General features: G+C 41.6%; 1 protein-coding gene across 3 annotated transcripts in view; it reads right to left on the bottom strand.

The window, feature by feature from the left end:
* Positions 1-20,064, bottom strand: part of DCBLD1 (discoidin, CUB and LCCL domain containing 1) — a 98,785-nt gene that overhangs the window by 33,791 nt on the left and 44,930 nt on the right. For all 3 annotated transcript variants that reach the window (XM_067011715.1, XM_059083999.2, XM_067011714.1), the window contains 9 exons: positions 14,818-14,951; positions 9,527-9,567; positions 8,375-8,587; positions 6,386-6,510; positions 5,960-6,119; positions 5,764-5,871; positions 3,586-3,670; positions 3,306-3,355; positions 2,321-2,440 (listed from right to left, as the gene is read on the bottom strand). In XM_067011715.1, the coding sequence (XP_066867816.1) occupies positions 2,321-2,440; positions 3,306-3,355; positions 3,586-3,670; positions 5,764-5,871; positions 5,960-6,119; positions 6,386-6,510; positions 8,375-8,587; positions 9,527-9,567; positions 14,818-14,951 (1,036 nt within the window). The remainder of the gene's footprint in view (positions 1-2,320; positions 2,441-3,305; positions 3,356-3,585; positions 3,671-5,763; positions 5,872-5,959; positions 6,120-6,385; positions 6,511-8,374; positions 8,588-9,526; positions 9,568-14,817; positions 14,952-20,064) is intronic.

The following is a 20,064-nucleotide window of genomic DNA, read 5'->3' as shown; positions in this document are numbered from 1 at the left end:
CATACACCCACAAACCGGCTGTCTGTAGAGGGGGTGCTCTGCTGAGGGCCTGACGTACCAGGAAGGAAGAGAAAGATTAAGACGTAAAAGGCACAGACGCCACACTTAGGGGTTTACATAACTACGCCGCGTGCTTTAGGAAGCCTCAAGGCTCCGAGGAACCTAGCGAGTCGGAGCTAATCTCAAACCACACCTAGGGGTAGGAGGGAACAACTTCACGGGGAGCTCTTAGGCTGACTCCTGAAAGGTCACGTTTTGGAGGTGGAGGTAACACTGTCAGGAAAGGGAAAAGTGATTGAACAACCTGTTAAACAACCATGAACATAGAGTGTGATGTGGCCAGAGCATGAGGGACATGGAGGACTTTAATAGGATATGAAGACCAAAGTAATAGGTTGGGGGCTAATGACAACGATAAAGCTGAAATAAAGCTTTACTGAGTCCTTACTTGGTGCCAGGCACTATCCTATAACATTAAGATATCAATTAGTTAAATCCTCTGGGAAAAAAGTACTGTGAGGTAGGGACTATCATTCCCTTTTACAAATGGAAAACTGAAGTAGAGAGAGATTAATTTTTCCAAGATTACACAGGTAGCAGCCAGTGGGGTAAGAATTTGAACGCGTGTCTCAAGTGCCAGCTGTTATCCATGTGCTAGATCATGGAGGGCACTGAGTGCCTTGCTAGGAAGTTTGTTTTAATGCTGTTGAAACCTACAAAGATTCTAAATTTAGAGACTGGCAGAAGAGGTAACCATATGGAGGGAGACTGAAGAGGAAAGATTAAAAAACACAAAAATCAAAAAGCAGAGAAATGAGACATATAAGTCATAAATTAGGGGACTGGCAGCAGCCCTGGAAAGGCCACACTTTGGGGACAGGTATCAGGAGTTTGTCACCAATGATGTAAGGGAGGGTATGACCAAAGAGGACACCTCCCAGATATTAAGCCCTGAAAACTGGGATGCCCATTCAGAAGCCACTTAGAAAAGGAATGCACAGAGCACAAAGGTTAAGGGTTAGGAACGATGGGTTCAGTTTTGGATCCCCTGAGGAACTGGTGACACTTGCAGGAGATGATGTCCAGCAGGCAGGAATTACTGACTTACTGGGACCGGGAGGGAAATCTGGATGTGAGCTGCAGAGCAGATAAAAGAGAAAGGAATGGCTCTGCCGGGAGCTGTGGAGTGTAGTGGGTGAGACTGCAGATGAGTGGAGGCAAGAGTGGGGCTTTGCATGTTTCAGGTGCCCAGAAGGACCACGCAGCGAGGAAGGAGAAGAGGCTGGACCAGAAGCTGAAGAGGAATGAAAGGAGAGGGGCTCTCCACTCTCCTCGCCTCACCCCCAAGGCAGAGCTTGAACTGTCCGAGGAAAGGAACAAGATGACGGATTCTGATTGGAGAATTGCTCCCTTTGCCCCTGAAGCAGGTCAGGCAACCTTTCCTAGTACCTTTCTGACTTTCATATATAGCACCTGGGAACTTGTGGTTCAGCAGCCCTGGGGCGTGGCCTGAAAGCCCACACTTCCAGCAAGCTCCCAGATGCTGCTGCTGGTCCTCAGAATACACTCTGAGTGGCAAAAAGCTAGAGCAGTGCTGCTCACAGTGGTCTGTGGATGCCTACCTGTCTGAGAACTGCCTGTGACAGATCTGTAAAGAGGTAAGTGCACAAACTGATAGAAAGTGTTCAGATCTTGCAGCAATTTGAGAGTGATGTTATGTCCCTTGAGTCTAATTAAAAAATAAGAGCTTTGTATTTTATGTCTTTCATTTCATTTACTAATTTATACTGTATTGTACAAAAATTTTAGTCCTTGATGGATTAAAGAAATAAAAGGCAAAAAATGGATCCTTTCTCACAAATCATTTGAGCAGCTTGACGACTCTCAACAATGGCTTGTCAGGGACCTTGAGGCCATTCTAACAGATTCCTTCATCTCCCTACCTCCAGTTCGTCAAGGGCAGGAGCTATGCTCAATTCATCTTTCTAGTCCCTTTTTCCTAGTGCCTTAATCAAAACCTTAGTAACAAAAAGAGATTAGTTAAGGGCTTCCAGATTTCATTGGTATTTCAGGACCATTGCTCTGGGTGTCATTAGAGGCCCTGCAGGTGTAAGAACCTTGGCTGAATGGGGCTTTGGGGAAATATTTCAGTGTCACTTTGTAACTCTGGACAGAGCACAGAGAGAAAACGTCACACGTTACTGATTTACTAGACCCCATCTAAACAAAAGACTTTGGTCTTATTTCTCTCCCTGGTCTCCCCTCTCCCGTAAGCAGCACCTCCTGGCTAACAGCATGGTCACGGAGACTTGGTACCTACCTGCCATATCACTTGTGATGAGATCCAACTTTTGTGTCATCTCCTTTTCATTATCGTAGCAGATGGTAAACTCAGCTGACTGATGCCTGGCAAAGGGATACTTGATCTGCTTCCAACAGTCTGGAATAAAGATAACATGAAACAAACTAATCTCTCAGAAGTGTAACACATTTACTCCACCACAGGTTCCTGGTTAAGTCAGAGGTCAGGCTGCCTTTTGCCAGCTGACTGTGACAGATGCACAACCACAGCTCTCCAGGTGTGAGGTGGACACAACATGATGAGGTCACAACAACAGCACACACCATTCCCAACCATGCTTTCTACTCTGCGGGTAAAATGTATTTGTGTACCCATCAGGGCCCAGATTATCCCTAGGTTAGACCAGCTGGGCATGGTTTCCTCTAATCTGCACTGACATGGTATTTGTGACTGTGAGAAGTCAATGCAGCTGGCTGTTTAGAGCCTAGGGAGGTGCAGTCCTAGGTGGTCCTTAAGATTCTCAGGGGTCCTGCCCTGCTGCCCTCTCTCTCGACTGCAGCTGACTCATTGCTTGGGCATCCTGTGTCCTAAGGATTTTCTGAAACCCGCCCTGCCTAGTCCTTCCCTAGAGTGAAAAATACAATGGAGGCCTGAAGATGCTGGGAGTGCCGGGCAATGTCCAGTTCACAGATGGGGGTTTTATAACTTCTCCTTGGTGACAGGCAGCGTGGTGATGTAAATTCCAGTTGCCAAAAGAAAATAAATAATGTTGATAAATGATGGGATGATATTGAACAAAAGTAAAAATAAACTGGCTATGAAGATTCTGAATTAAGAGACAGAATACAATATATTCCTTCCTGGTAGATCTTATTTCTTAAACCATATAAGTGTGTGTTTTAATCAGGATCTGCTGATTAAAAGCACCTAATCATGCTTTTAATCAGCAGATTCTGTCCCTCCCTCAAGGACAGAATGAAACTAGATAGTTTTTTCAACCAACCTGTTTTCTGAGCCTTAGCTGATCCATAAGGATTTCCTTTCTTCTTCCTCCTATCAAGACAAATAAATCCCACTGAAAAGATTTCTAAATGATAAGTACTGTTCATAAAATAATACATGATATTTTCTACCTCTATCCAACTTGTTTTTAAAATATAAGTTCACATTTTATCTTGGGAGAAGTAATGCTGCTTTCTACACATGAACATACGAAGAGTAAACTTTTGTGATTGTTTACACATAATTAGAGAAACAATTTTTTTTAATGGGAAGTCACATACTTTCTAAGGACTGCAAAGATTCCCACTCCAGCAACCAGCAGGACGAGGAGCACCAGTGGAGTAACAATAGTTATGACGTTTAATCCTAAGAAGGGGAAGAGACATCATATTACAACGGAAATGAACAGCAACCAGATTTCATGATCTAAAACTGAATACTGATTTGAAAGGTCCTCGATGGTTTAACATGTGGGGGACACGAATACATGCTAAGCATTTACTGATACTGGAAAGCAAAAAGAGAGGATTCAAAATCCCAGCTAAAGTTTAGGAAAATAAAATTTATCTTTTTTTTTTTTCTCCCAAAGGCACCTTCCAATGTTCCTCAGTTTTAACATTTACTCCAAATTTGTCACTTGGACCATATTAGACTCTAAAAATCAAAATTGATGGGGAGGTTTACAGCTGGCCCACCCAGCCAGGAGCTATTCAGGAAGGTAGATGATGTAAGCACAGTGTAGAGCTCTCAGCTTGACTCGGGCGACCATTTTCCCGAGATGGTGGGCGGGTTTGGACCTGTACAGTAACAGAGACCCCGGGAACCAGAGCCTTATAACTGTGGACTGAAAGGATATGCAACCTGATGATCTCAACAGCAGATCCATTCTGCTGCATGACACATCAGACCATGTCTTCCCACAACTGTCTCTTTTAAGGAAGGAGGTCACTTTAACAGCCACTGAGGAGGCCCCAAGCTTGTGATACTATGAAAACTAAAGGAGAAATGTTTGTTCTTAACCCTTCTTTTTTCTGTGTTCCCTGGGAATAAAATAAAGGAATGATCAGGAGTGGAAATGTTTAGTTCATGAAAGGGAGGACAAGGAACTTAGAAGGAAAAAAAATTTATGTAAATAACAGTGGTGTTATTTATCAGAGTGGAAATTTGGGAAAAATCTAACAATTTAATCATCCAATAATAGGGGAGTGGTTAACTAAATGATGGTATGTCTGTATGAAAAAAATACTATAAAGATATTAATAATTGTGTTTTTCAACTATTTTTAAGCACTGGAAAATGCTCATAATATAATGTCAAGTGAAAAATATATGCTACAGAACAAAATATTTGGTATGCTGCCACTTTGTCTGTTATAAATATAAATATAGTTGACTAGATACAGTGGAATATGGTGACCATGGATGCTGATTTATGCATCATTTTTTAAAAATAAATTTATTTATTTTGGCTGCATTGGGTCTTCATTGCTGCACGTGGGCTTTCTCTGGTTGTGGCGAGCAGGGGCTACTACTCTTCATTGCGGTGCATGGGCATCTCATTGCGGTGGCTTCTCTTGTTGTGGAGCACGGGCTCTAGGCTCGTGGGCTCCAGTAGTTGCAGCACGCAGGCTCAGTAGTTGTGGCACATGGGCTTAGTTGCTCCGCAGCATGTGGGATCTTCCTGGACCAGGGCTCGAACCCGTGTCCCCTGCATTGGCAGGCGGATTCTTACCCACTGTGCCACCAGGGAAGTCCCTATGGATGATTTTTATTTTCTTATTTATATATCTCTAATCTTTCCAAATTTTGCAAAATTAATATGCAAATTATTTTACATTCTGAAAAAAAATGTATTTTTAATGTTTATTATTTGAATAGATTATATACATTTACATGTTTAAAATTCAAAAAGTAGAAAAAGGTATGGAATGGAATGTCTCCCTTCCACCTCTGTTCTTCCTCTATGTGAAATTATGTTTCTTGACATTTTTCCAGATATACTGGGATGAATATATATATATATAGAGAGAGAGAGAGAGAGATGCTGTATCACCCCCTCTTTTACACACATGGCCGAGTGCTATGTAAACTGTTCTGTACCATGCTTATTTTTTTAAGTTGTCAGTGTGTCTCAGAGAACTTTCTAGATTACTAACACATTCCTTTCTTTATGGCTGTAGAGTATTCCATGGTATTGATGTGCTATTGTTATATTTTTCTATAAAAGATTTACATAGTGTTTGAAGGGCACATATGTTTGTTTCCAGTCTTTTTCTACTTACAATAGTGTAATGAAAAGTGTGGACATATATTGTTTTACACATGTGCAGATATCTCTGGACCATCTGCCCCCAGACACTTATATGACACAGAAAAAAAGAATGTTGTTGAAGCTACCATATTATTAGCTGGAGTACAAGTTATATTCCTTAAGAAACCGCAAAACGATAACTGCCCTACCTTTGGGCATTTCTTCAGAGGGGATGGGTTTTAAGATTGTCTCATCTTCTCTGTTAGCTGAACCAACAGTATTTAGACTTGTTTTGCTCCACACCACTGAGTCATTACCTGAGCGAGAAGAGATATTAGAGAAACCACATTAATAACAACAATTTGTGAAAGGAGGTGACCAGAATCCAGTAACTCACTGACTCACCCCGAGTCCTACTTGGTGCAATCTGGCAGCCAAGGAGCTCCACTTTCAAGGCTATCCTCTGGTGCCACGTCAGGGGGATAACCCGCACATATCTGGCCACAATGGGAGGGATGAAATTGTTCCGCACAGGGTCCCGAAAATTAGAGTTGCCCTGAAACACCTGTAGGAACAGGTAACCTTTACCTGAAGATTCTATTAGGTTCTAGGTCTTTATCAATCCACTCACACCTGGTTATATGAAATCAAAGCGAGGATTCTTTGTTGCTTTTTTATAGACATGCTTGATATTGAAGACACAAGGCTTTGCACTCAAAGGCTAAGTAATCTGGTGCTGTGCATCTGTTTTTGGAAAAACACCGATGAACTGATGAAAATATTTGGAGGCCCACTCTCCTACTCAGTTCCTTCCTCCAGAGTGTCTCTTACCTTTTCTTCATTATTCACAATTCCTTTATAGGTCTCCCACTTGGAGTTGTTGTTTCTGAAGTTCATTACAAAACTCTTTACATAAAAGTTGAAATTTGACTGTGTGGATCCAGTGGTCCTAATTCCTTGTAAGAAAATATTATTTATGGGTTAGTTTTTAAAAAATGTTATACAACATGTATTATAACTTCAGGTTTCTTTTCTTTTTTTTCCCTCTCATTTGAAATTGCAAATCATTTTACAGGCCTGCTTTTCTTATCTGCATTTAGAAACGTGATGACAGATGAGTGTTTTCACACTGACAATATGCCATAAAAAGGTTTCAGGATGGAGATATCAGCTCTCTCACCCACACATCCATCCTTACCCCCTGCATACAGGTTCTTCCCACAGAGACAATGTGAAGATTTGTTACTTTTAAAAAAGACATGGCAACTGACAAAGGATTAATCTCCAAAATATACAAGCAGCTCATGCAGCTCAATATCAAAAAAACAAGCAACCCAATTCAAAAATGGGCAAAAGACCTAAACAGACCTTTCTCCAAAGATATACAGATGGCCAACAAACACATGAAAAGATGTTCAACATCACTAATCATTAGAGAAATGCAAATCAAAACCACAAAGAGGTATCACCTCACACTGGTCAGAATGGCCATCATTCAAAAACTCTAGAGACAATAAATGCTGGAGAGAGTGTGGAGAAAAGGGAACCCTCCTGCCCTGTTGGTGGGAATGTAAATTGATACAGCCACTATGGAGAACAGTATGGAGGTTCCTTAAAAAACTACAAATAGAACTACCATATGACCCAGCAATCCCACTACTGGGCATATACCCTGAGAAAACCGTAATTCGAAAAGATATATGCACCCCAATGTTCAGTGCAGCACTATTTACAATAGCCAGGACATGGAAGCAACCTAAGTGTCCATCAACAGATGAATGGATAAAGAAGATGTGGCACATATATACAATGGATTATTACTCAACCATAAAAAGAAATGAAACTGAGTTATTTGTAATGAGGTGCATAGACCTGGAGTCTGTCATACAGAGTGAAGTAAGTCAGAAGGAGAAAAACAAATACCGTATGCTAACACATATATATGGAATCTAAGGAAAAAAAATGTCATGAAGAGACTAAGGGTAGGACAGGAATAAAACACAGACCTACTAGAGCATGGACCTGAGGATATGGGGAGGGGGAAGGGTAAGCTGTGACAAAGTGAGAGAGTGGCATGGACATATACACACTACCAAATGTAAAGTAGATAGCTAGAAAGAAGCAGCCGCATAGCACAGGGAGATCAGCTCTGTGCTTTGTGACCACCTAGAGGGGTGGGATAGGGAGGGTGGGAGGGAGGGAGATGCAAGAGGGAAGAGATATTGGAACATGTATATGTGTAACTGATTCACTTTGTTGTAAAGCAGAAGCTAACACACCAGTGTAAAACAGTTATACTCCAATAAAGATGTTAAAAAAATAAAATTAAATTAAGCTTTCTGAGCCTGTAAAAAAAAAAATTTAAAAAACGGTACTGATGAACTTAGTGGCAGGGCAGGAATAAAGTCGCAGATGTAGAGAACTGACTTGAGGACACGGTGGGTAGGGTAAGCTGGGATGAAGTGAGAGAGTGGCATGGACATGTATACACTACCAAATGTGAAATCGATAGCTAGTGGGAAGCAGCCGCATAGCACAGGGAGATCAGCTCGGTGCTTTGTGACCACCTAGAGGGGTGGGATAGGGAGGATGGGAGGGAGGGAGACGCAAGAGGGAGGGGATATGGGGATATATGTATGCATATAGCTGACACGTTGTTGTACAGCAGAAACTAACACAACACTGTAAAGCAATTATACTCCAATAAAGATTTTTTTTTAAAGACATGGAGTACTCTGAGGTGGGGGCACCTGTGTAAATTCAAAACATAATTTCAACTGCAAGTCATCTTGTTTTGTGAAACTGCACTCGTTTCAGTACCTGTTATTTTCTTTTTCTCTCCCAAGTCTATCCTCAGCCACTCTCGTTTGTGGTTCTTGCTCCTGTCCCCCGAAGCCCATGACGGACCTTGGTCCTGAAGTCGGGCTTGGCCAGGAGACCAACGGACCTGATCTCCAGTCTCGTTGATCCAGTCCCAAGAAGAAGAAGCTCTGATTTGCCAGTCAGGTTCCAAACTCAAGGATCTGCTGCAACCTAGAAAAAAAAGGGCAGGGAAATACTTCAGATATAGACACAAAATGAAAACCAAAAAAATAAAAGCACCCCGTTTCACCTAGAATTATTCGGTTGATTTACTTCCATCATGATATTGAATCAACTGTTTAATTACTAGTTTTTTAATGATTCAGACTTGCATTTGACTCGCTGGTGCTGTGGTATCTTGATACTATTGCTGCTTTTCTTAATGGACCTTAGATGCCCTGTAAGTGACATCTCTTTGTCCCCACTGTAGATTTTCCTTTCTAATCTAAATTCACCATGATTTCAACGAAGAACAAGGTGTCCTAAAAGCTGAAAATGCTAAGGTTCTTCTCACTCAATCAGAGGGAGGACTCCACGCTCTCTGCCCTTGAAGAGCAGGTACGTCAGGTGCTCTGAAGATCAGTTCATTGTACCCAGCACCACCCCTGGGAGCTTAACTATACCATATCCAACACAATGTGGAGGTTGCAGATAAAGGCCAGTCCTCCTCCTGGGCAGAGAAGACATGTTTGTATTGTTCTCCTCGAAATATATTATTTTATGTGAGGGAGAATATTTCCCCAGAACATATTCCGTGACAGAGGGGCTAAAAAGGCTCTTCATTTTCAATAACTTCATTCTAGATACACACAAATCAAATTGCGCTGCTCAAAAGGTTTTTCTGTTAAAATCTAACATAAAGGAATTTATCTTTACTGTCATTTCAAGTTTTCATTTTTTCTGGCAAAAGTTTTAGATTGTAAAGAAAAATATTTTTTTCCTAATTTATTGTCTGATGTATTTTTAAGTCACAGCATACTTGGTGCTACATGACCTGAGGGGGAAAGAAAAAATTAATCTTTTAAACTATATCATCTGAGGGGTATGGAAGAATAAACTACCCCGGAAGATTTTAAAATATCAAATTCTTAAGGAAAGCATGATCCTTACCATTGGAGGTAAACAGAAATCGCTTGTCTGACAGGGAACCACTGAAATAATAAACAAAAAGATGAGGAGGTGAGTTGCTTAACTGGATCTTAATGACTGGTACAGCACTATAGGATGGGGCTCAGAGCCTTCCCACACCTCGTGGTCCTCAGAGCACCCAGCAAGGCTACTGTTATTATCACTGTCATTGGTATTTCACAGACCAAGAAACTCAGGCCCTTCGCAGGTAAGCAACTTTCCTAAATTCATAGCGGTGACAAGCAGCCAGGACTCGAGATGCTGCTTTTGAATCACAATCCTGTGCTGTTTCCCTCACGCCACATTGTATTGGGAAGGAACAGGCACATATACAGTCTCCAGGACACCCTTAAATCCCAATTAATGAATGCGTAGTGATGGAGACAGAAAGGATGACCGCCCTGAACACTCCGTTTGCTTCAGAAGGCGCCCCTGCAGCGCCCCACTCGCTTCAACAATCAAGGACCACTGAGACATGAAGATGCCTGATCACTTAAAAGAACGAGGATGTCAGTTGCTAGCTGCCTTCCCTACAGACTTCTCCACTCCTTCCCTGAGGGGTCCTGCCCCAGCAGCGTCGCTCCGCGGAGAGCCTCCGCCCGGGTCTCCCTCTCTCCAGTCACACTCCTTCCTACCTACTGCAGCAAGGACACCAAACGATGAACCAGCTCCTGCTTCTGGATGACAAGGTGCAGCTGGAGAAAACTCAGAGCACCTCACTGACAGGTCCTGAACTGCTGCAAGACAGGCCTGCACATCTGGCAGCGATCCCTGGGCCTCTAGACCCCCCAGTTCCGTACCTTGTATTACTCTCCTGGTGAACTTATCAAATCAGCCTTGCTCGGCAGTTGTCTCCTTCTGCAGAAAGAGGTTCCTAAGGCCTAAGATCACATGTATCTTTCTGTAAATCCCTCACCAACTCAATGCTGTAACAATATGCAGAATGAAGAGAAAACTTGGAATTCTCAAGATTAATCTTATATACCTCGTACTTACTACATTAGATACTACAGGTAAACAAAGAAAGGTAGATGTCGCTGTCATGTTCAGTTATTTTACAATCTGAGAGTACTCCTATTTTATATGTTTGACTCTGAATTATTGTGGCAATAATGGACAGAGAGGGTACTGAAATGTGAAATCCACAGAGAACCCAAAACTAGTCTGGACAGAAGCACCTTCACAGCAACATTTTGTTTTTGTTTTAACTAACAGGTTTTTCTTTCATATTCTTTGTCCACTCTCAGGCAGAGACTCTGTAAGCCCTGGTTTTCCACATAAAGATTCTATTATAATCTGTGCTGAATATAACACAGGCACCAATCATTTCGTACAGGAGAAAATGCAGACCCACTTGGGTCATGGGACCTTCTTCAGTTCACAGTTGGTGGCCAAGCAGGGGTGAGGACCCAGTTCTCCTAACCTTTAAAGCAAGGTGCATACTGTTGCAATTTGTATTTAAATTTGTTAAGATTTTAGAGCCTCTCTGACTGATTTTTGCATTTTCTCTAATGTTACTGCACGAAGTATTACACTTTGTTTGGCCCAGATAAGCCCAAATAATACTGCTCCAACCCTGATCGCCTAAACGCACTCCCGCTGCCATGAAACATTAAAATATGTACTTTGTTGTTGTTGAAAAAGAGAAGTTAAGGAAAGAAGGTTAGCTTTGGAGTTCATCCTGAGAAGAAAATGCTAGGTAAGGTTCTACTTCTAAGATCTCTCTGCCTGGCTTTCCTCTATTATCAGCTGGAATATGTTTTTCCATTTCACCCAATTAAGCTAATTAAATACAACCACTAGAGAATTCTATAGGTAAATAAGCTTCCTCTTTGAAAACCCCCTAGGGAAAATGGGGTTCTAAGGCATTCACACATTAGGGTGAATGAATTTGATCAGATTCCAGGAACTGCCAGCCTTCCCAGAGGGCTGTAGAAGCAATCAGGAAGAGCCTGAGGTAAACAAAGAAAAGCCTTCCCTGCACTGCAGATGGTTTGAGCCATCATCCTCTGTGTGAGGTCAGTCGCTCTTCCTGATTCCATTCTGGTCTCCTCAGATCAAGGAAGTGACCTGACCCGGGATGAATCCCAGAAGAACCCTAGATATTTACTTCAGGGACCACTTCTTCCTCAGCTGCAATGCTTCCTTCTGTGTTTCTTCCTGAACGCCAAACAATCATGTGTGGGAACAGAAGTTCAATGACCGCATGTACAGTGCTTCCCCAACAGCGAAACAGCACAGATCAAAACAACTGCTCCCTGAAGATCTGAGAATGGAAACGAGTGGAAGAGACTGTATGAGCACAAAGTTTACTCTTTTCTGTTCAGTACAAAAAGATGGTGCCAAACCACAAAGCCAGAAGGGAGAAGGGGCCTTGATATAATTCTAGGCTTTCTGTCTACTTCCACCAGAACAAAAATCGGATAATTAGTTCAAATAACTGTATGGAATGTGGAGCAAAACTTTTCCTAATTCATTAATGGTTCAGATTTCTGGACTCTTATTTTTGCACCACAGTTTAATATCAAATTATATAAAGTAGCTTCATATGTATCAAGTCCAGTTGATGTAGCAGAATCGAGAACATTATATCTACTTTTACTTAATAGTTTAAATAACTTTTCTTCAAAAGTAAAATAAAATCCAAGTGGTACAAGTTAAACTTTTTACTATCCTATTTTTCTACAAAAGAAGCATTCAAATGTATTCAAACATAGGCAAGGGAGTCCAAAAACAGATTTAAAGCCAAAGGCCAGTTCTTCGTTCCTATTTGGAGATAGCAGCACCTAACAAATCTAGGCCACAGCTTGATACCTTCCTGAAACAGCACCTTATTATCCATAGAGCAAACAACAAAAAACATAAAAAGGAATAGATCCTCCCAATGTTCACTGCAGCACTATTTACAACAGCCAAGACATGGAAGCGACCTAACTGTCCATTGACAGAGGAATGGATAAAGATGTGGTACATATACACAGTGGAATATTACTCAGCCATAAAAAAGAATGAGATAATGCTATTTGCAGCAATATGGATGGGCCTAGAGATTATCATACTAAGTGAAGTAAGTCAGAAAAAGACAAATATATGATATCATTCACATGTGGGATCTGATTTTTTAAAATGATACAAATGTGGGATCTGATTTTAAAAAGTGATACAAATGAACTTATTTATAAAACTGAAACAAACTTATGGTTACAAAAGGGAAACTTGGGGGGTAGGGATAATTCAGAAGCTTGGGAAGAACATACACACACTACTATACAGAAGATAGATAACCAACAAGGACCTACTGGATAACACAGGGAACTCTATTCTGTGATAACCTATACGAGAAAAGTATATGAAAAAGAATGACTATATGTATATGTATCACTGAATCACTTTGCTATAGATCTGAAACTAACACAACATTGTAAATCAACTATACTCCAATAAAATTAAAAAAAAAAAAACCTCAGAAGTCAAAGTCAAGCAGACATTTAAAGCTTACTATGCATAAGCAATCACTCTTACTATAAATCAGGATATAAATATATAAATCAGGATATAAATTTTAATGTCCCAAAGAGTTTGAGGCAAGTACATAAGTGAAAAAAATGTAGGGCTTCCCTGGTGGCGCAGTGGTTAAGAGTCCGCCTGCCGATGCAGGGGACACGGGTTCGTGCCCCGGTCCGGAAGATCCCACATGCCGCGCAGCGGCTGAGCCCACGACCCATGGCCGCTGAGCCTCCGCGTCCGGAGCTTGTGCTTCGCAACGGGAGAGGCCACAGCAGTGAGAGGCCCGCGTACCGCAAAAAAAAAAAAAAAAAAAAAAAATCCGCCTGCCAATGCAGGGGACACAGATTCGAGCCCTGGTCCAGGGAGATCCCGCATGCCATGGAGCAACTAAGCCCGTGCGCCACAACTACTAAGCCTGTGCTCTAGAGCCCGCGAGCCACAACTACTGAAGCCCGTGCTCTGCAACAAGAGAAGTCACTGCAGTGAGAAGCCCGTGCACCACAACGAAGAGTAGCCCCCACTTGCCGCAACTAGAGAAAGCTGGCATGCAGCAAAGATGCAATGCAACCAAAAATAAATTAAATTAAAATTTTAAAAATGTATATACATGTGTGTGCATATATGTAAGTATATATAATACGTGTATATATTATAAAATTTTATTTATGTAAATAGTACATGTCTGTACACATACATGTGCATATATGTCAGCCGTATCTGCAGATTCTGCATCCCCAGATTCAACCAACCACAGAGTGAAAATATTCAGAAAAAAAAAAAAAAAATCCGGAAAATTCCAAGAGGTAAAATTGGAATTTGCCACATGCTGACACCTATTTACACAACATTTACATTGTATTTACAGCTATTTACATAGCATTTACATTGTATTAGGTATAAATAATCTAGAGTTGATTTAAAATACATGGGAGGATGTGCATAGTTATATGTAAAGTTTATGCCATTTTATATAAGGGACTTGAGCATCTGTGGATTTTGGTATCCACGGGGGTCCTGGAACCAATCCCCAAGGACACCAACTGTACAGTGGCTCAAGGAGCACTGTTCCCTCACTAGGCAGCCATCCTTCTGGACCAGTCCAAGCTGCCTGTTTATACCGGTGGACAGCTGGATCACAAGGCTGGCCTATTTTAGTTCAAACAGCTTTAGTTTTCCACTCTAGAAGCTGAGGGAACCTGAAAGCATTAAAAGCTGAGGTTCAAGTGTTTAAAGCAATTGACATACTTTTTTTCTTATGGAGCTAAAAGATCAGAGGATAAAACGGAACAGAGAAGTTAACAATGTTAAAAAAAATAATAATAAAGCCATCTTTTTTTCACTTCCCAACTATTATTCATCCTTAAGAGACTGTCTCTAGGGAGTTCAGTGGTTCTGCTGGGTTTATTTCAGCCCCTTATCTCCTTCAGTATCTTTGGTGATATTGGTGATGATCAGTAATTTACAGAATCAGGAAAAACTAGACAGGAATAAGCTTTATCCCCTCCCCCCTGGAGCACCTGAGAGTAGAATGCTCCTCTGTCCTGGGGCTCCAGATGTGTGCTAGTCTAACTTACTTGCCAGTGAGCTTTTTTACTGCTGCATTTGTCTTCCACGTTGACAGCATAAATGCTGCTCTAAGCAGTCACACACATTTTTCCCAGTTGACATGCCCTTGGTATCACATGCCTGCAGCCCTTTCCAGACTGAGCCGATGACTTGTGCCTGCAGGGTTACCTGCCACTCAGAACAAAAGGCAAAGTACTTACTGCCTTGAGAGCACACCATTGGCCAGGATCCCTTCGTACCGACTCATGCCTCTGCGGAGAAGCACACCAATCTGACCGCCCACTTCATCTGCAATTACTCCTGCATGGATGGCGGCTTTGCATAGTAACGAGGTCTGAAACACAGCAACATCTCACTTACAAATGGCTGGACAATACATCTAAAATGTAGTGGGAGCTTTACATTTTGTTACTACTTGACCCCTGCCATGGCTAAATTATAATTCATTTAAATAAAAAGTAGAAGGGGGTGGAAAAAATTATTGGCTAACTATCTCAGAATGACATCAGAGTCATTCTATTTATTCCGATGAACCTGGGAACCCTTCCACTAGGGAGGAAGGAAGGGAGATGATGTACCGAACTCATGGCTCCCCAGTGAATAACGCCTCCTGGTGGTGTGCTCATCTCCCACACCGACTCTGAACTGGGCCCTGGCGCTTGCTCTGTTCTGCTGCAGGTAGCGCGGCCCGGCAAACTGCCACACGTGTCAGTGAGGCCACCTTAGACTCCCACCCCAGACGACCTGCCGCACGACGGCAGCTGCAGGCGCAATTCCAGGTAAAGGAAGCTTAAGAACCAGCCAGGCTACACTGCTGACCCACAGACTCATCAGCAAAGAAAATGGCTGTCATTCTAAGCCACTAAGTTTTGGGATGACTTGTTCAGCAATAGGTAACATTAGTTTCTTACATTCGCTTTACTAAATATACATACTGAGGATCATTTGAAAAGGTGAACCTTCCATACCAAAGCTTCATTTTAAAATTAGAGATTTAACAAGGCATCCAAACCAAAATGGTAGTGTCAGCCACAGAACACTGAATAAAACAGAAAACTTCATGAAGGTCTCAGAGTGATGACGAGCAACCCAGGGCCCAAGGCCGCCATCTCAATTCCTGAATCTCCTCTGAGAGGGTCAAACAGCTGGCACCTGCTCAGCCCTCCAAGGCTGCCGGCCGGTGTGACAAACCCAGCAGGGGTACCTGGCAGGCTCTGATTAGCAGGGGACCCTGTGGTTGAAAGTGGGACTGCAGGGAGAAGTGGAACCGTTCCATGGGGTGCCCAGGCCCGTATGTCCCCTCGAGCACAGACCCATGGGGGAGGGTGATTAGGTATTTAGCCCAGGACTGAGGGGCCGAGAGGATCTTTTCCTAAATAAAGTTTAGCAATGCCCTGCTTCTCTGCAATGGCTAGTGACGAAAAGAAAAGCAGCTCATGAAATTGAGTTTCAGTAACTCAACTTGGGAGTTTCTCTTTGTGTTAATGACCACACTGTTTACCTTACTGCAGTGGAAATTCTTCCTTAGATTTAGGTTACAATATTAGGAGGACCAGTGAGACCAACTGTATTTTGCAACTAATGTGGTTGCAATAAAATTGAGAGCTTTTGTGATCTTTAACGTAGGGAGCTCATACTTCCCAAACTAGATTAGATTTGGCAAAGGAAGTCCGTTTTGCAATGACTGCTATCATAGTGAAAAAAGGGGGAGGATTTCATGACAGAGAAGAAATATGAGAATGCTGAAACTGATGCAGATACTACCCTTCTTGATTTGGGGGGAAAAAAAAAAAGAATTAGAAGAGAAAGATAGTACTCTTTAAAGAGGCAGCTTGCATTTTCATTTTTTCTGAATTTTCTTAAAAAGGTTTCTTATTCCTGTTTTAGACGCTTAGGGCACAAAATAGAAGAGCTAGCTGTAAAAGTCCTGGATTAAATTCAGCAATTTAAAGCATCATCCTGACTCTGCCTCTAACTCTACCAGGTGTGCTTCAGTCACCTCCCTGCTCTGGACCCGGCTTCACAATGAAAAGGCTGGACTGGGTGATGTCTAGAATCACCTTGTGATTCTAAAGGGCACCCTGTGTACCTCTTATAGGGTCCATGCAGGCCTGCCTCCCTCTCTCAGCCCCAAATGAAAAACAAAGTGGTTGACTGGGCAGCTATTCCTTTGTCCCTAGGATCACCTGGCTTCCTTGGAATTCAGTCTGGGGATGGGATGGTCTTCATCCCAGCATCCCTGCCCTGTGTGTAGAGCTCTCACTGGACCTGGCATGTACAAGGGCCTCCTTGGTAACAAGAGGACATATTCACAGGCTAACAAGCAACACGATCTATCAGCTTCATTGCCCAAGAGATATTCTCATTTCCCACAGTCCCCAGCATTGAGGGAGCCCAATGTGGTATGTGCCCCTTTTATGGAGTTTATTTCACTGCATTATTGCATGTTAAATTACACGTATTTATTTAATATTTTTTCATAATATTAATGCAGGCCATAGGATACATCCCCAAGAGAATAACCACCAGATCTGGCTATCATATTATTATAATAAAATTATCAGCCCTTTCCTGAGTTATTTCCTTAAAAAAAAATCACTCGCTCACCCACTAACTTAAACTGTTTTCTAAAGTTGGGGATTTTTTGGTATCAATTTTTAAAATTCACATTCACTGAACCTGCTTTTTAAAAATTTCCTTTTGAATAGTAGATTTATATTTTATTTTCCAGCTATTTTGAGGTCTAAACCTCACTGAAATGTAAATATAGGAAAGCCTATGTTAATTAGTGATTACCTTAAACAAAAAAAAAAATTTAAATGTAATTCTTCAGGGAAGGGAATGCAAGAGACAGTTGAGGAGGACACATACAGGACTCATGAACTTGAAGGATGATGGAACTAAGCATCCCTGAAGTTCACTGAGCCACAAAAGATGGCCAAGCAGATCAGCATGAGAAGACTTAACTCTCAAAGCAGTTATCAAATCATCCCAGAATTGGAGTATTTTCTTAAGTCTTCCTTTAGGAAAAATCAACTTGTACGAAAAAGTATTGACGAAGTATTAAAATAAAATGTAATATAAATGTTTTAGGTAGAAGGTGCCTCTGCTAACCTGATAGTCGAGTTGCTGAATTGCCTGGGTCCACGTCTCCATCCAACCACTATGTCCTCTCCACGACCTCCTCCAGCTGGATTTTAGCTTGGACAAACCACTCTCCCTGCCCCATTGTTGGTCCACCATGTGAAAGAATGATTACTGCGTGGCTGGCAGGGTCCTGGTGCTCCAGCCGCGTGTCAAGCCTGAGCCTCTGATGTGGGAGAGCCGAGTTCAGGACACTGGTCCACAAGAGACCTCCCTGCTCCTCGTAATATCAAACAGCAAAAGCTGTCCCAGAGAGCTCCATCTCACTGCTAAGACCCAGCTCCACTCAAGGACCAGCAAGCTACAGTGCTGGACACCCTATCACCAACAACTAGCAAGACAGGAACACAACCCCACCCATTAGCAGAGAGGCTGCCTAAAATCATAATAGGGTCACAGACATCCCAAAACACACCACCAGATGTGGACCTGCCCACCAGAAAGACCAGATCCAGCCTCATCCACCAGAACACAGGCATCAGTCCCCTCCACCAGGAAGCCTACAAAACCCACTGAACCAACCTTACCCACTGGGGGCAGACACCAAAAACAATGGGAACTATGAACCTGCAGCCTGCAAAAAGGAGACCCCAAACACAGTAAGGTAAGCCAAATGAGAAGACAGAGAAATACCCAGCAGATGAAGGAGCAAGATAAAAACCCACCAGACCAAACAAATGAAGATGACATAGGCAGTCTACCTGAAAAAGAATTCAGAGTAATGATAGTAAAGATGATCCAAAATCTTGGAAACAGAATGGAGAAAATACAAGAAACGTTTAACAAGGACCTAGAAGAACTAAAGAGCCAACAAACAATGATGAACAACACAAGAAATGAAATTAAGAATTCTCTAGAAGGAATCAATAGCAGAATAACTCAGGCAGAAGAACGGATAAATAACCTGGAAGATAAAATAGTGGAAATAACTACTGCAGAGCAGAATAAAGAAAAAAGAATGAAAAGAATTGAGGAGTCTCAGAGACCTCGGGGACAACATTAAACGCACCAATATTTGAATCATAGGGGTCCCAGAAGAAGAAGAGAAAAGAAAGGGACTGAGAAATATTTGAAGAGATTATAGTTGAAAACTTCCCTAATATGGGAAAGGAAATAGTCAATCAAGTCCAGGAAGTGCAGAGTCCCATACAGGATAAATCCAAGGAGAAACACACCAAGACACATATTAATCAAACTATCAAAAATTAAATTCAAAGAAAAAATATTAAAAGCAACGAGAGAAAAGCAACAAATAACATACAAAGGAATCCCCATAAGGTTAACAGCTGATCTTTCAGCAGAAACTCTGCAAGCCAGAAGGGAGTGGCTGGACATATTTAAAGTGATGAAAGGGAAAAACCTACAACCAAGATTACTCTACCCAGCAAGGATCTCATTCAGATTCAATGAAGAAATTAAAACCTTCACAGACAAGCAAAAGTTAAAAGAATTCAGCACCAGTAAACCAGCTTTACAACAAATGCGAAAGGAACTTCTCCAGACAGGAAACACAAAAGAAGAAAAAGACCTACAACAACAAACCCAAAACAGTTAAGAAAATGGCAATACATATCAATAATTACCTTAAATGGAAATGGATTAAATGCTCCAACCAAAAGACATAGACTGGCTGAATGGATACAAAAACAAGACCCATATATATGCTGTCTACAAGAGACCCACTTCAGACCTAGGGACACATACAGACTGAAAGTGAGGGGATGGAAAAAGATATTCCATGCAAATGGAAATCCAAAGAAAGCTGGAGTAACAATTCTCCTATCAGACAAAATGGACTTTAAAATAAAGACTATTATAAGAGACAAAGAAGGACACTACATAATGATCAAGGGATCAATGCAAGAAGATATAACAATTGTAAATATTTATGCACCCAACATAGGAGCACCTCAATACATAAGGCAAATGCTAACAGCCATAAAATGGGAAATCGACATTAACACAATCATAGTAGGGGACTTTAACACCCCACTTTCACCAATGGACAGATCAAATGAAAAAAATAAGGAAACACAAGCTTTAAATGATACATTAAACAAGATGGACTTAATTGCTATTTATAGGACATTCCATCCAAAAACAGCAGATTACACTTTCTTCTCAAGTGCTCACGGAACATTCTCCAGGATAGATCATATCTTGGGTCACAAATCTAGCCATGGTAAATTTAAGAAAACTGAAAACGTATCAAGTATCTTTTCCAACCACGACACTATGAGACTAGATATCAATTACAGGAAAAAAAAAACTGCAAAAATACAAACACATGCAGGATAAACAAT

The sequence above is a fragment of the Kogia breviceps genome, chromosome 13, assembly GCF_026419965.1.
Source record: "Kogia breviceps isolate mKogBre1 chromosome 13, mKogBre1 haplotype 1, whole genome shotgun sequence".
In the NCBI taxonomy this organism is placed as follows: domain Eukaryota; kingdom Metazoa; phylum Chordata; class Mammalia; order Artiodactyla; family Physeteridae; genus Kogia; species Kogia breviceps.
This window is presented reverse-complemented; position numbering and strand designations above follow the sequence as displayed.